The 14,972-nt window shown below is 41.3% G+C and overlaps 2 protein-coding genes across 2 annotated transcripts; both read left to right on the top strand.

Moving 5' to 3' along the window:
- Positions 1–616: 616 nt before the first annotated feature.
- Positions 617–2,950, top strand: neurl2 (neuralized E3 ubiquitin protein ligase 2). Its single transcript, XM_017418374.3, has 2 exons — positions 617–1,617; positions 2,309–2,950. The coding sequence occupies exons 1-2, from the start codon at positions 861–863 to the stop codon at positions 2,422–2,424; spliced, it is 873 nt and encodes a 290-aa protein (XP_017273863.1). The 5' UTR covers positions 617–860; the 3' UTR covers positions 2,425–2,950.
- Positions 2,951–10,236: 7,286 nt separating this feature from the next.
- Positions 10,237–13,390, top strand: zgc:163057 (uncharacterized protein LOC563335 homolog). Its single transcript, XM_017418295.3, has 3 exons — positions 10,237–11,232; positions 11,581–11,785; positions 12,615–13,390. Exons 1-3 carry the CDS (start codon positions 11,126–11,128, stop codon positions 12,741–12,743), a joined length of 441 nt encoding a protein of 146 aa, XP_017273784.1. The 5' UTR covers positions 10,237–11,125; the 3' UTR covers positions 12,744–13,390.
- The last annotated feature ends 1,582 nt before the right edge of the window (positions 13,391–14,972 follow it).

Here is a 14,972-nt window from a genome sequence, read left to right as displayed (position 1 = left end):
ACAGCAAAGGATATAAGGAAAAAAATGACCTTTTTTCTTTTTTACTTCTTCCACACTGGCCTACATATTACTTGAAGACCTAGAAATGACAAAGGAATGGGGTAAAGTTGTCTGAAGCACCATTCAAAGTAAGATACAGGGACCCCATTCATTAAAAACCAAAGAAGGACACTCACAACCCCACAAATAATGTAAATGTCTCCTGGCTCATCTTATGCTGAAACATTCCAGAGTTACAGCATGTTTTGGTAAAACCTTAAAAGTAACACCATGTGTTGTAATAAATGTCGACCTGAGCTCTATCTTTTGCTTTAATTGCTGTTTTACATAAGGATGAAACTCAGCCTGAATCTGCGTGGACTATACTTAGAGTGCAGCAGTGAAAGGGCTGCAGTTTAACATATCTCCCTGGCATGTGGTATAATGGTAGCTCCACAACTCTGACTTCAGCGTGTGTGTTTGTAAGACGAAATCAGCGCTGAGGTCCAGGAGGCTTCGCTGTTCCCACAAACTGCAACTTTTGTGTCTGTCGGCGTTTGGGTGTTCGTCACCCCTTTAAAAGACCCCCCCTACCTCTCAACTCACATACCTTGCCATCTGTTGTGGTCGTTCAAAAATAGCCCTCTGCTAGAAGCGTCCTGAAGTGGCCAGAAGACAAGCAGAGCCGGACTCCTTCCTGTGTGCTAGTTGTTTTCTTTACAATGGACACGTGTTGGACCAGGAGTAGCTTAAAACCACTGAAATGCTGTTTATTTGGAATCTGCTTGTGATTTTTTAATATATGTATAGCTATCCAACTGGCAGTATAGATGTAACTTAGTTCTGTGTCCTGATTTGAGCCTTTCCAAACAAAACAGAAAATGGAGCCGTTTTCCGACCAGTTCTTGGAGTTTCACCCTATCCATGGGACTAACGTCAGACTGAGCCACTCAGGAACCCAGGCCACGCGGGTGGAGAGTTTTGCCAATGGTGTTTGTTTCAGCAAAGACCCTCTGAAGCCAGGGGAGATTTTTCTCATAGAGATTGAGGAGAAGGAAATGGGCTGGTGCGGCCACCTCCGGGTTGGTCTGACCGCCAGGGATCCCAAAAGCTTAGAGGCGGTGCCTGAATACTCCATTCCTGACTTGATCGACTTGGGGGACAGCTGGGTCTTCGCCATCACTCGCAACCACAACAAGGTGGTTGAGGAGGCCGAGGTCCCAGAGGCTGGAGGAAGAGAGCTTCCTGGGGGTCAAAGACTTGGCCGAGGAGAGGCAGAAGATGGAGACGGAGGCGGCGACGTGAAGCCAGAGACCTTCTTCGCCGACTCGCACCTGTACATTGACCACGTTCGAATCCCCAGGGACAAGCTTGTCGGCCGAAGTCGACCCGGGCGCTACAGCCACATCTTGGACGACCTGTATAAAACCAACACCCTGCCTCCCACAGCCAGACGCAGCAGAATCGGAGTCCTGTACGTGCCGAAAGGCAGAGAGACGGCCGATATGCACATTGTGATCAATGGGGAGGACATGGGAGCTTCTGCAAAGGGAATACCCACCACACGGCCTTTGTATGCCGTGGTGGATATTTTTGCTGCTACAAAGTGCGTCCGAATTGTCCAAGTGGAGTATGGCTGTGAGTGTCACAAAAATAAACTACTTCCTTACACTGTGCAGGTGAAACATAACCAATTATATTTATCATTTTGCATATTAGAGGTTAGTTTGTTCCCTTTTTATGATGTTTTAAATGGATATCTTGTTGACTGTGTTTTATGTTTATCTTATTTTTAGTAGTTTTGTGCCTCATCGTAATTTTTGTGGCCCTTTGAGTGTTTATTCTTAATTGTTTCTTGTCTGTTTTTAGTCACGCAGTGTCTTTGTTTGATTATTAAGTGACTCTTTTTCAAAACTCTGTCATTTAAAGTCCTCTAAAGTCTGGTGCCTCTAGTTAATACACATTAGTTTATGGAATTGATAGGGTCTGGTTACATTTTATGTCTCTTTGTAATTGCTTTTCAATCTTTTTTTCGAGCCATAACAAAATGTTTTCCTGTCACTATTAATAACATTAGCGTTAAATTGAAATAAAATGTTTTCAAGCAACCACAGCTTATTCATATTGTAATAATACATGTTCCAAAATGATGCACTGTGTATATTTTAAAGTAACTGAAATGTATGTTTGCTGTGTTTGGAGCATTTTGACTTAGTTGTAAACTTAGGTTTTTATTTTCTGGACTCTCTTCTCTTGTTCGTTTTCGTCTCCTCACTACATCCCTTGAGCTAAAGTGTTGTCTTTTTGTCTTTTCTGCGTGTCGCTCCAGTTTCCTCTCTGCAGACGCTGTGCCGGAAGGCCGTTCAGAAGCACATTGTTCACAGGATGGCCATCGACTGGCTTCAGCTGCCTGAGGCTCTCAAACACTACTGCAAGTTTGAATAAAGCATCTAGACCAGTGGGGTCCAATCTTGGTCCTGGAGGGGGCCACTATCCTGCAAGATGTAGGTGTTTCTCTGCTTTGACACACCTGATTTGAATGACTGAGTTATTAACAGGATTCTGCAGACCCTAAAGACGTACTGAGGAGCAGAAAAACAACTAAAACATCCAGGATAGTGGCCTTCCAGGACCAGGATTGGACCCCACTGGTCTAGACCTACAGAGGAAAGGAGCATCATGTCTGTCCCCTCTATTAGTCTTCTACAGAGACATCTGAATTAATTCTACAAAATGAACTATTTCCTTGAAAATGAAGCAGAACTTGTTCTGATTGTTCTGCTCCATGCGCAAACTACAATACAGTCTCAATATCTGGTGTACGTGTCTGCCTTGTTTGTATCATTAGATATGTTCAATTCAGTCCATTTTATCAGAGGTCTAAAAACATAGGTCAGTTTTAATTATAACTGATTAGGAAGAATCTTAAGTTTTGGTTTTGGTTTAAGTTTTGGTTGAGACAACTGAAATCTCTGCTGCAACTAAGCTGATACTGTGAGCCACAAATATATACACAAATATGTTATATAGAACTGACAAACAGATATGCAACAAAGAAGGACCCCCCCCCCCTCCCCCCCCCCCCAGACAGCACAGCCCCCAGGATCATGGGGGTACTCAAACCCCTCCACCACGTTAAGGTGGCGATTCAGCGAAGGGGAATTTTTTTTTTTTTAAACAATGACTGTTTAATATATCTATAAAAGTCAGATACAATAAGTTATAAAATGCCAATCAGTTAAAAGTTGTGTATCTAAGGAAACCAGCGGATTGTACTGAATCTTGACTTTAACACAATCCCCCATCCTGAGCGAGCACAGGGCGACAGTGGAGAGGAAAAACTCCCTTTTAACAGGAAGAAACCTCCAGCAGAACCAGGCTCAGGACGAGCGGCCATCTGCCTCGACCGGCTGGGGTTTGAGAGGACAGGAGAGAGACGAAGACAGCCACAGGAGGACTGGTCCAGAGGTACGACCTGTAGGAAGAAAAACAGGGAGGCAATGGCAGCACGTAATGCAAATACCATCAGAGAAAGAAAATTTATATTTAACCTGACTTCTGGGGAGTTTTTTTTTTAGTCTGTGGGATAAAACTAGAGTACCTAGAGAAAACCCATTCATGCACTGGGAGAACATGTAAACTCCACACAGAACGGTCGTAGTGTTGCTCTGTTTAAATAAAACCAGAAAATGAAGAGTCAGTGAGGATTTGATGTCTTAGATTGATTAATTAGGGGGCTGTGGTAGCTCGGTGGTCAATGCCATGGTCTTGTAATCCAGAGGCTGCAGGATTAAACCCAAGTTGAGGCAGGAGGGGGAATCTGGCGTAAAACAATTGTCAAATCTTTCGTACAACTTTGCTCGCTGTGGCAACGCCTGAAGAAGGGGGCAGCTGAAAGAACAACATTAATTCATTGACTGGATTCCTCAGGCTTCTTGAAATAAAAATCTATCCAAATGTAATTAACTTATTGATGGAAATTTCTTCTGTGCTTTCACCTAAAAAAGAGAAATAAATAGCATAAAGACAGCAGCTCCAAGCACAGAACCCTGTGGAACTCCATAACTAATTTAGGCCTGTGGGACAGATTCATCATTCCTGTGAACAAACAGGATCAAGAGCAGGTCTCCTAAATGAAGGTTTAGTTACAGAAACCCTAAAAGTCTGAGGAACGTCCCGCTCACTGAATCAGATCAGATCAGATAGAAAATATGAGCCAACCTTCAACAGTCTGGTTGGAGACAGGATAAGGATCTGTCCAGAAAAGACTCATTAATGTGTTATAAATAATCTAATATTTTATGATTCATTTTAAAAAACAGAACCTTTTAGAAAATAAGAGGTTTGTTTTGTTAGTCTGTGTCACTCAGTCAGTCACAAAACTCTTCATCATTTCAGATGTTTCTGTTTCTTTTTCCTTTTACGTCCAGGATTATCGTCTTCTTTGTCCTCTTGTGGCTCCTTCCAAGAGACTCCAGGTTCCTCCTTCATCTCTAAATGTTTACACTTCATTTTCCTTTTTCCACCAGGATTGTCGTTTTTTGTGTCCTCTCTTGTCCTTTTCTTAGCAGGTCCTGGTTGTGTGTCTTCCTCATTTGTGTCCAAATATTTACGTTTCATTTGTCTCTGTCTTCCTGCATTGTCTTTGTCCTCTCTAGTCCTTTTCTTAGAGGGCCCTGGTTGTGGGTTTTCCTCCTCTGTCTCTAAATGTTGAAATTTTATTTAAATTTTTCTTCCAGGATTGCTGTCCTCTATGTCCTCTCTTGTCCTTTTCTTAGAGGGTCCTGGTTGTGGGTCTTCCTCGTCTGTGTCCAAATGTTTACGTTTCATTTGTCTCTGTCTTCCTGCATTGTCTTTGTCCTCTTGTGATGTCTTCCAAGAGGGTCCTGGTTGTAAGTCTGCCTCCTCTGTCTCTAAATGTTGACATTTTATTTTCATGTTTTCTCCAAAATTACTGTCCTCTGTGTCCTCTCTTGTCCTTTTCTTAGAGGGTCCTGGTTGTGGGTCTTCCTCGTCTGTCTCTAGATGTTTTCGTTTCATTTTTCTTTTTCTTCCAGAATTGTTGTCGTCATTTTTGTCCTCTCGTGGCGTCTTCCAAGAGGGTCCTGGTTGTTGGTCTTCTTGTCTTAATCTTTTTGTCCTTCTCTCATCGCCGACCTCATCGTCTTCCCTCTGTCTTTTTCTTGAAGGACCAGGCTGCGGCTCTTCCTCCTGAGCCTCCTTCACTAAACTTTCATCATGATGTCTGGTTTCTCTTTTCTTTCTAAGATGATGACATCCAGGATCATCAGTGTCCTCTTCATCGTCCTCTCGCTTTCGTTTGTGGGATCCTCCTGGTTGGGGCTCCTCTTCCTCAGTCGTCTGATTGGCTCCAGCTTCACAAACAGAACCGTCACTGTTGTTGTTTAGTCTGGGGTTGTCCACGTTGTCTTTGTCAAGGTTGTTCTGATGGTCAGGGCGGTCACTGTCCTCCATGTTGTTAACGTCTGCAATGTTGTCCATGTTGTTCATGTTGTTAACGTCTGCAATGTTGTCCATGTTGTTCATGTTGTTAACGTCTGCAATGTTGTCAATGTCCTCCATGTTGTTAACGTCTGCAATGTTGTCCATGTTGTTCATGTTGTTAACGTCTGCAATGTTGTCGATGCCGTTCATGTTAATATTATTAATATTATCAGCATTTTCCACATGGACCTGGATTTGATTGTTTCCCATGTTTTCTTCATTGTTGATGTTGGCAATGTCTTCACGTTCATCCTCTTGATTCTCATTTGGTGGAACAATGACTATAATTTCAATTTCATTTTCCAGATGTAGCAACATAAACTGGAGGAAGTCTAGGAGCGCATGATTAATGTCTCCACGTGCTAGTTCTGGTCCCAGCATTCGAATCATAATATAATAAGGGTTTCGGCCTAAAAGATAGATTTGAAACATATTGTTAACATTATTGTTTATACGCTGTTTTCTACAGCAGTGAGCGTTTGGGCATCACATGATGAACCGATACTCACGATTTGGTCCGTTGTTTTCTCCATCTCCGCTGTTGTTCATTTTGACTAAAAAGATGAAAAGAATAAAACACAGTTAATAAAAAAGTTGTACTTATTACAGCCTGCTGCCAAAGGTTGAAGGCAGGCGATCATGTAGTTGTTTGTATTTGTGTTTGTGTGTTAATCTGTTAGCAAAATATCTACAACCTACAACTGAAGTCAGCTTCATTCAACTAAATATGGCTCATATATACAGATACTGAGCTGAGGTTTGGTAAAAGTTTCATTAAAATCCATCCAGTGGTTTATGAGATATTTTGCTAACAGACAAAAAGGGTTCATTCAAACAGTTTTAAGTGAAGAACCTGCCCGATCAGTTAGCACTCAGTGATGTGTTGGAGATGTTTTTCAGATAATTCCACACCAGATATTTGTGGCTATCGTTGTGTTGGCTACGGTTGATTAGCTGTGGCGGCCATCTTGAACTGGACTGACTCCAGAAGAAGCAACAAGTAACTTCCAGCAGTCGTGTTTTAGACTCAATGACTGAGGAATGTTATTCTGTGCCGGAGAATCAAACTCTGATGGATAAATCTTTGAAATTTCCGACCCTGACTCTGAACTTTAATTATCTGCGGCACTAAAAGATGTCTTTCTGAAAAGTTCGAAGTAAGGAGAGACTCCAGATGTCCTGATCTGTTGTTGTTTGAATGAATTTGAACAGAAAAATAAATTCTGTTTTTTTTTAAAGCTTCTGATCTCTTATGATGAAATCACAAGTTCTAGAATTTTAAAGCTTTGTTTTTCCTTCTAAGGTGATTTCTCATGAAATTCACAGTTTAAATGTTTATAAATGTACCAATAAATCCTCTTTAACCATCTAAATACGTCCTTACAATCACAATTATTCATCCTGCTTTTGTGTCCAAACACTGTTAAATAAATGACCAAATAAAACAAAAATACAGAACTTTGGTGCAACTGAAACTAATCTAGAGTCAAAAGTAAAACAAGATTATTTTCAGGATGTTTCACGTAAGCTCAGTAGAAAACAAACTCAACAGGTGGCCGATCGTGTTTTTGCCTGTGTGTGTGTTCATTTGTCTTACTGTTAGCAAAATATCTCATGACTCACTGGATGGATTCAAATAAAACTCTTAGAAACTAATAATAACTGGACAACTAATTATCTGTAGAAGACAACTGGACCTAAGATGGCTGCTACAGCTAATCACTCTTAGCAAACACTAAAGGAGTCAGTTTCACAGATACTGAACTGAAATTAGCTGAAGTTAGTAACTGAGAGTCATCTCCATCAAACACATCAGACCAGATGTTTGCTTTAAACATTACCAACAACAGCTGGAGTCAACCCTGCATGTCTGTTAGCAAAATATCTCCTGAACCACTGAACGTATTTTACTGAAACTCTCAGAAAGTAGTCATTAGATGAAGTGAATGTTTACACCAGGTTAACGTTTGGTACCGCCAGCCGAATTCAAGATGGCCACCACAGCTAGGGATGCCAAGTTTCCCCTAAAATAAGGAACCGAAACATTTCTTTATGAAGCTGATGAGGAACACACTTTTGTCTTTATTATTAGGAGCAAATCTGTTTAAAGATGAGAAATGAAACGGGGACTTTAGCAAAACAGAAGCTAAATGTAGCAAAATGCTAGCTAAAAGCTAAAAGCAGCGGCGTCTCACAACTAAACTCATGGAGACAGAAAGTCCTCCGTCCCTCTGCACCACCCTGTCCAGTTAATGGTCCTTATTTCAGTTTCTGAAAGCTGCGACCCAACCTTCAGCTGATCATCCTTAGAAAACATCAAACTGTCTGAACTCAGTCAGTTTTAAAGATCCTCAGCTAAAACCTGCTGGGGTAGTAGCTGAGAGTCATCTACAAAGTCTGCCCTGAGGGCTGACAAACACGGGCTTTTGGGACATCGTGTGAGATTGTGTGAAAAGATGTTTCCAACTTTTAACCAACTCAGTTCAGATCATGAATCTGGCTGCAGATTAGCTGTCAGTTTATTTTGATCTGTTTTCAAATCAAACATTAGTGGAAACAATCAGATCTGAGCTGAATAAAACATCAAAGTGTCAAACCGTCTCCTGAACACAACCCACTGCTGAGACTGACAAAAGGTTTAAACCTGAGACTCTAAACCAGAAACAGATTAAGGTTTTAAAGAAAGTTTATAACATTAAACAATTGATCTTGTTTTGGTAAAACCTGACAGGTGAAAGTAAAGTTAAAACCCAACCGAGGCCGACCTGGCAGTAAAATAATCCCTACAGGTTTCCTCTGATTCAGGAGAGCAGCTTCAGTCTTCAGATGAATCTTTTTACACAATCAAGCTTTTTAATAACCATCTAAATCACTGTTTTCTGCGTGTATTAAAGTCATCAGTTTGTTTTCCTAATTCATCAATAATGCAGAAATTAAATCTGTTAATAGTCAGAGAATTAGTCCGATCTAGACTTGATTACTGAGATGTGACTGAGAGTAAAGGAGCAGACTCACCTTATCTGTTGACCTGAGCTGAGGGAAAGTTTCTGCTGTAATGAGACATCACAGGTTCCAGAAGTCACTGACATCACTTCCTGTTTCATGGACACGTCGCCACGCCAACAGCGGAGTTTAGGCTTTTGGCATTAAATCGTGTGAAGAAGTTTAAACCAAAACACTGATCACTGCATACAGCTGAAACCAGATGTTTATATTCTTACAGTCCGAGAATAAATCAGACTAAACCTTTCCTGTTTTCAGTCAGTTAGGATTCCTAAAAAAATTAATGGCAACAGGATCAGGGCAAAAAATCAAAACAAACACAGGAAAAATGGTAAAAGTGGTTCCGTTGTTTGGGGTTTGTACACCCATCGTCTACAACCATCAAACTAGTTGAACTCCATCCATCCATCTTCTACCTCTTATCCTTGTCGGGTCGCAGAGGCAACAGGTCCAGAGGAAAAAAACAGACCTCTCTCATTCAAGCGATGCTCTCCAGCTCCTCCTGGGGGATCCCAAGGCATTCCCAGGCAAGAGAGGATACATAATCCCTCCAGAGAGTTCTGGGTCTGCCCCGAGGTCTCCTCCCAGTGGGACATGCCCATTGTAGCTGAAATTGTTTTCATAAATAAATAAAAGATTGAGCATTCTTTCATGCCAGAGTTTTAGACGAAGATCACCTCATGTGGCAAAATGACAACGTTGTAGCTATTTAGGTCAAACCTGGAGACTAGGATTCTGCACCATCTCATGTGATATGGAAAGGTGAAAGACTCTCGGCTACTGCAGCACCAAATGTTCAATGAATATCCCTAAATTTACCGAGCCATAGCCATTTTTGTGCTGGCTGATGTCAACTAGCTTTTGTGACTTTCTCGAGTTGGATTAAGTCTAAAGGTTGATGAGTAGTAGATGTCAACTCACTATTTATTTTCTGTGAGTTTCGTTAAAATCCATCCATTCATGACAAACACATGAGCAACACACACTGGCAAAAACATTCATTATCATCCAGTGCAAAACGTCAACGATAATAACAACAAATATAAGGACAAATGAACTAAACTCGTTTTTTATCCGGTTTTCAACATGAATGGGTAGTGAAACAGTGAACCGGAGTGATGCCATAAGTCAGTTTAAGAAACAAGTATCGAAACAGCTTAACAGCTCAGCAACATTGCTTTTACTTTTAAAATCATTTATTTTCACTAAGCCAGTGGTGTCCAATCCTGGTCCTGGAGGGAGGCCACTATCCTGCATGTTTTAGGCATTTCTTTGCTTTGACACACCTGATTTGAATGACCGAGTGATTAACAGGCTTCTGCAGAACATGAAACCCTGCTGAAGAGCAGAGAAACAACTAAAACATGCAGGTTAGCAGCCCTCTAGGACCAGGATTGGACACCACTGACTAAGACAGAAAGGCAATGAATTCACCTCAGATGGAGACGTTTAAATCAAGGTGAAGCTGTGCTTTTTGCAAAAACTGTGCATGCTTCATGTTTGAAGGACATATAGAAGAGGCTACCGCACAGTCAGAGCATGGGGGGGGGGCTTCTACCTGCTGAGTCATGATAGCTGGCACAGCAAGGTTTTGTGAGCGCAAAGCAAGTGGGAGGGAAACCTTGTTAGTTTAATTCAGCAGATCAGGCTGCTTTATTCCTTAACATATAAGGGGGAGTTTAAATAAACTGAGGCGCTTAAATGAAGACTTCTCTGCGCTGCCTGTGGCTCGTCAGGATGGAGAGACTTCACGCCAGCAGGTCACCTTGTCGGGCTGTTAGATGATCGTCTCACTTTTACTGTCAACTTTCTGATATTCAGCAGGAGTTTAGCTCCTCATTCAAGCCTCCAATCAGAACACACAGCATACATTTTATTCTGTTTCCCAGGTTATACGACCTGTTACCAACCAGACTGTCTCTGTCAGCTTACGAACAAAAGAAAAAAAAAACGTGTGTGTACAACACTTGCAGAGTCATCTCGGTTGTGCCGGAGGTCTTCACAATGTTATCAGATACTTCCCACCCACCCACCATAAGCTGAGCCGCAGCTTATGGACCCACAGATAGCAGCTGAGAAACGCTTACAGGCTATAATAAGCCGCAGAATATTTCTTTTTATACCAGTCTTTTTATTTAAATTGATCAGCAGACCCACGTAAGAAGAACAGGTTTGTTTAAAGAGTCGTGGTTAGGCAAAGCTGCCAAGTTTTGACAAATTAGGACGATTCTGAGTGAAATTATAAAGAGTTGAATCCCTATTACTATCTAATAAAAACACCTATTTTTATTTTACAAAAGGGCCATCCTCAGGAAAAGCCCACACCAGATGCAATGTCAGGTTAGCTGTATTCGGTACACGGTAAATATCTAACATGACGTAGATGAAGCAGCTGATGTGGAGCCCCCACCCTGCCCTGGCTGCTGCCTGATAACACAGAGGAGAGAAACAACAGAGCCAGAGCCTTAACATCTTGTTTTCTTCCTCTGAAGCAGGAATTATTCCCTTTGTTCGTTTCGCTCAGCGTTCTTTTCAGGGTTTTTTTTTTTTGTGAGTCGGGACACAGTGGTTGAAGTGCAGCTCAGCTGCTCTTGAAGACATCCCGAGGTTTGGAGTTTTCTTGGATGCCTCTGGTTCAATGCAGTCGGCCATAATGCTGTCAAAGAAGGAGAAAAAGCTGATTAAGGACATATGGGAAAGGCTGACTCCTGTGGCCGAAGACATCGGGTCAGACGCACTTCTTAGGTAGGTTAACATTTTCCTAAGTAGCCTACGTACTTCCAACATATGAACTTATTGTGATTTTTTTGACACTTTACTGACCGATAAAGCCTATTTCTGCAGGAAGCTTAAAGCTATGTTGACCAAAAAGCCTTTCAAACACACACTAAATGCTGACTTATGAGTGACTTTGCTGTGATACTTTAATAATATGGTTAAATCCAATGAGGAAGCAGCCAAGGGAAAGTGGAATTAAGTGGCCTGATGCCATGGATAATGGAGGACACCTGTCTTAAAGTAAAGCTTTTAGTTCTCTGGTATCTCACAGGAGAAATCTCAAGCCATCTGTACGTGTTTCTCTTCCTCCACCAGGATGTTTGCTTCTTATCCAGGCACAAAGACGTACTTTTCCCACCTAGACATCAGCCCCGGCTCCTCCCACTTGCAGTCTCATGGGAAAAAGATCGTCCTGGCCATAGCAGAGGGCGCCAAAGACATCAGCCAGCTGACCGTCACCCTCGCCCCTCTGCAGACACTGCACGCCTACCAGCTCCGGATAGACCCGACAAACTTTAAGGTGCCTGCCCTGAAGTCCACATACATATATAATATATCACAAACCTCATATAACTACTCTGACTTTAGCTGAACATATAGCTAAAGTAGGTTGCACTGGAGAAAAGTAATAATAACTAGAACTGCAAGTCGTTATGATACGAGCCCAGGCCACCTGGTAATGTATGTTTTATGTTTTTATTTTAATTTTGAAAAGTTTACAAGACAAGATTGTTCAAATTAGATTCCAGTATTTTGAGTCTGATGACAGCAACACATCTCAGAAGCTTTTGAAAAAGTGTAAAATTATGACTAGGACAAAATTAAAAAATAATAATAATAATAACATAGGAGTTGCACATAAAAATGCTGATCCAACCCAGTGATAAAAATACTCATCTCGTTTTGTTTTTTTGTTGTTGTCATTTTTTTAAACAATAAATTTACCATTATTGTGTTTATGTACACAAAAAAGGATTGAATTTCAAAAGATTTTTGTTGTTTGGCATTCAACAAAAACAGAAATTTCAAAGATTTCCAGATCTTTTTATTCTGTTCCTGTTAAGTTGCAAGGCATTCCACTTTTTTTTATTTTTACAGTAAAGTTGGACACTTGCTCTTGTTTCAGGGTGTTTTTGGGGTGTTTTTGCAGGGCTCTAACAGTGCAATGTCTGAGATGAGACATTGTTCAAACAAGCTGCTGTTAGGGAAGAAGCAAAGGCTTCAAGTGGATCTTCTTTTTGTTCCAGAAAACCTGAAAAAACGCAAATGTCATTTGCAGATTACAGAGACACAATTGATAGAAGCACGAACCCTGTTAACCCGTCTTCCTTTCCTTGTCTCCTCTGCAGCTGCTGTCACACTGTATGCTGGTCACCCTGGCTTGTTACCTGGGCGAAGAGTTCACTCCAGTTGCTCACGCGGCGATGGACAAGTTTCTGTCGGCGTTCGCGGCCGTGCTCGCCGAGAAATACAGATGAGGTTCAGCTGTGTCATCTCCAGAGATGTGATTTACAAGCTGTGTAGAATTCTAGATGTCTAATTGTAAATGATTCTAAGCCAAAGGAACTGGAACAGAAGCCACATATTTAGTTCAATAAGAGCCAAGTGTGAGCAACCCAAGAGTCAAATGAGTACATGTATGTATAGGGTATTAATCAGAAAAACATCCAGGAGGCCGAAGATAAGCCTGACGGAGCTGCAGCTCTTCTGCAGGTGGGGAGGATCTGTCCACAGGAGAACTAGAAGCTGCACAGAGCTGGGCTTTGAAGAGCAGTTCCAAGGAGAAGAGCGTTTCCTAAAAAAAATAAGGTCATATTGGACCAAATTTGAACTTTTAGGCCATCGAGGACAACACCACGTCTGAGGCAAACCTACCACCTCGTCATTGCTGAGAACACCTCCTCCACAGCAAAGCACGGCTGTGGCAGCCTTATGCTGTGGGGACGTTTTTCATCAGCGGGGACTGGAGGACTTGCTAGAGTGGAAGGAAAGATGGATGAAGTCTTGTCGGAAACCTGTTAGGGTCCTCCAGGGATGTGAGACCTTCCAGCAGGGCCACTTTTTGCCCTTTTTTAAAAAAATATTAATTGTTTGTTTCACAATAAAAATGTTTTGCTGGCTCAAAGGAGGAGTTATGCTGTGTCAATGAAAATAGACAAGCCTTCCAAAATTCTTTTTTAAATTTCAGGTTGCAAAGCAAAACTGCCAAAGATAATAGCTGTGTTATCACAGTGTGTCACAGACATAAACCTGTGTTCAGTTTCATGGGGCTCTTGATTCGTTTTAAGAACTCATAAATGGTTGATTTACAGAGATCGGTTTATAGATCTCAGGTTCACAGTCATCTATGACATGATGTGTTGGAAAAAGTATAAGTTTATCCTACAAGGTTACAGCATATGGAAGCTCAGCCTACACTCTTAGAAAAACATCAAATTACGCCTTTTATTAAAAAAATCTGCTGTGTTTTGTTTTGAAAAAATCAGGCATTTAAAACAACAAAATTCAAACGAAGCCATTATTTAAAAAGTAAAGCAACAGCACCATCGTGTGGTGAAACAGGATAATACAGTTTTGGTTTAGTTTGTGTTCCCCACATGCCCAAAAAGAGACAGAAGTGCTTTCTGAGTGAATAAAGTTTCATCCTCAGATCAAGTGATAGTTTTGTTCTTTTTGTAAGCTGACCAACATCATGTGTAAAAACATAAATTGATAAAATAATGGCTTATGGGAGTTTACTTTCTCACCGTCAAATCAGAAACGTGAGGTTTTTTTTATGTTAGGCGTCACAGAGGAGTTTTGTAAAGCCAAAAATGACAGATAAGTGTAGCTCATGTTCTGTAGATTTTAGGGAGTTACTTTGATCATAACTTTAGAGAAGAATGGAGAAAAGATCAGGGATGACCACTGTCCTTAGTGAAAGAAGTATTTTTAAAAAAATCTCCATCAGGAAAGAGAAATGGTAAAGAACTTGTAGCTATCTGTAAATCAGACATTTTGTGGAAAAGCTATGAACAATTAATATCTTACCTGTTGTAGATAGCTCTTTGAATGACCTCAGCCTGAAGAAACCTTGAAAGTTTCACACCGCTGATGACGGTTTAATAAAAGAAATCAATACCAGCATTAAAGAAGCACTCAGGTCCCAGTTCTTCTTTATTCTTAATACAGTATTTCCCTAAAAACTGCTCATTAACCTTTATTTAACCAGGCAAGTCTCATTGAGATCACAGATCTTTTTTTCAAAGGAGGCTGAAGGCAGCCTAACATGCGTGTTTTTAGACTGTGGGAGGAAACCGGAGCACCTGGAAAAAAAACCACACAAACACAAGGAGAACAACAAATCCAACTCAGGACCTTCTCACTGTGAGGCAACAGTGTTAACCACTAATCCATCGTACAGCTGTCAGACAGACTCATCGTGTTCCATCTGTGGTTAAAAATAGCAACATGTTGCCGTCACAAATGTGAAACAGGTAATAAAAACTGCATCTTCCAGTTGCTCCTTACGGTGCCAGGGTTGCCAGCAGGTTCAATAAACTCATTCAAAAAGCTGTGAAAGTCAGCAAACAGAACCCGGAGACATTGGAGCCGGCGAGGGCGTCCCCTTCATGACACCATACAAAGGCGGCGAAGCTCCTCTTCCGACGGACCCGCCCAGAGAAACCCCTCCTGCCTTTTGTAATTTGTCTTTAGAGCAAATGAAC

The sequence above is a fragment of the Kryptolebias marmoratus genome, linkage group LG17 (assembly GCF_001649575.2).
Source record: "Kryptolebias marmoratus isolate JLee-2015 linkage group LG17, ASM164957v2, whole genome shotgun sequence".
Taxonomy (NCBI): domain Eukaryota; kingdom Metazoa; phylum Chordata; class Actinopteri; order Cyprinodontiformes; family Rivulidae; genus Kryptolebias; species Kryptolebias marmoratus.
Note: the sequence above shows the minus strand (reverse complement) of the source record. Positions and strands in the feature narration are given on the sequence as shown.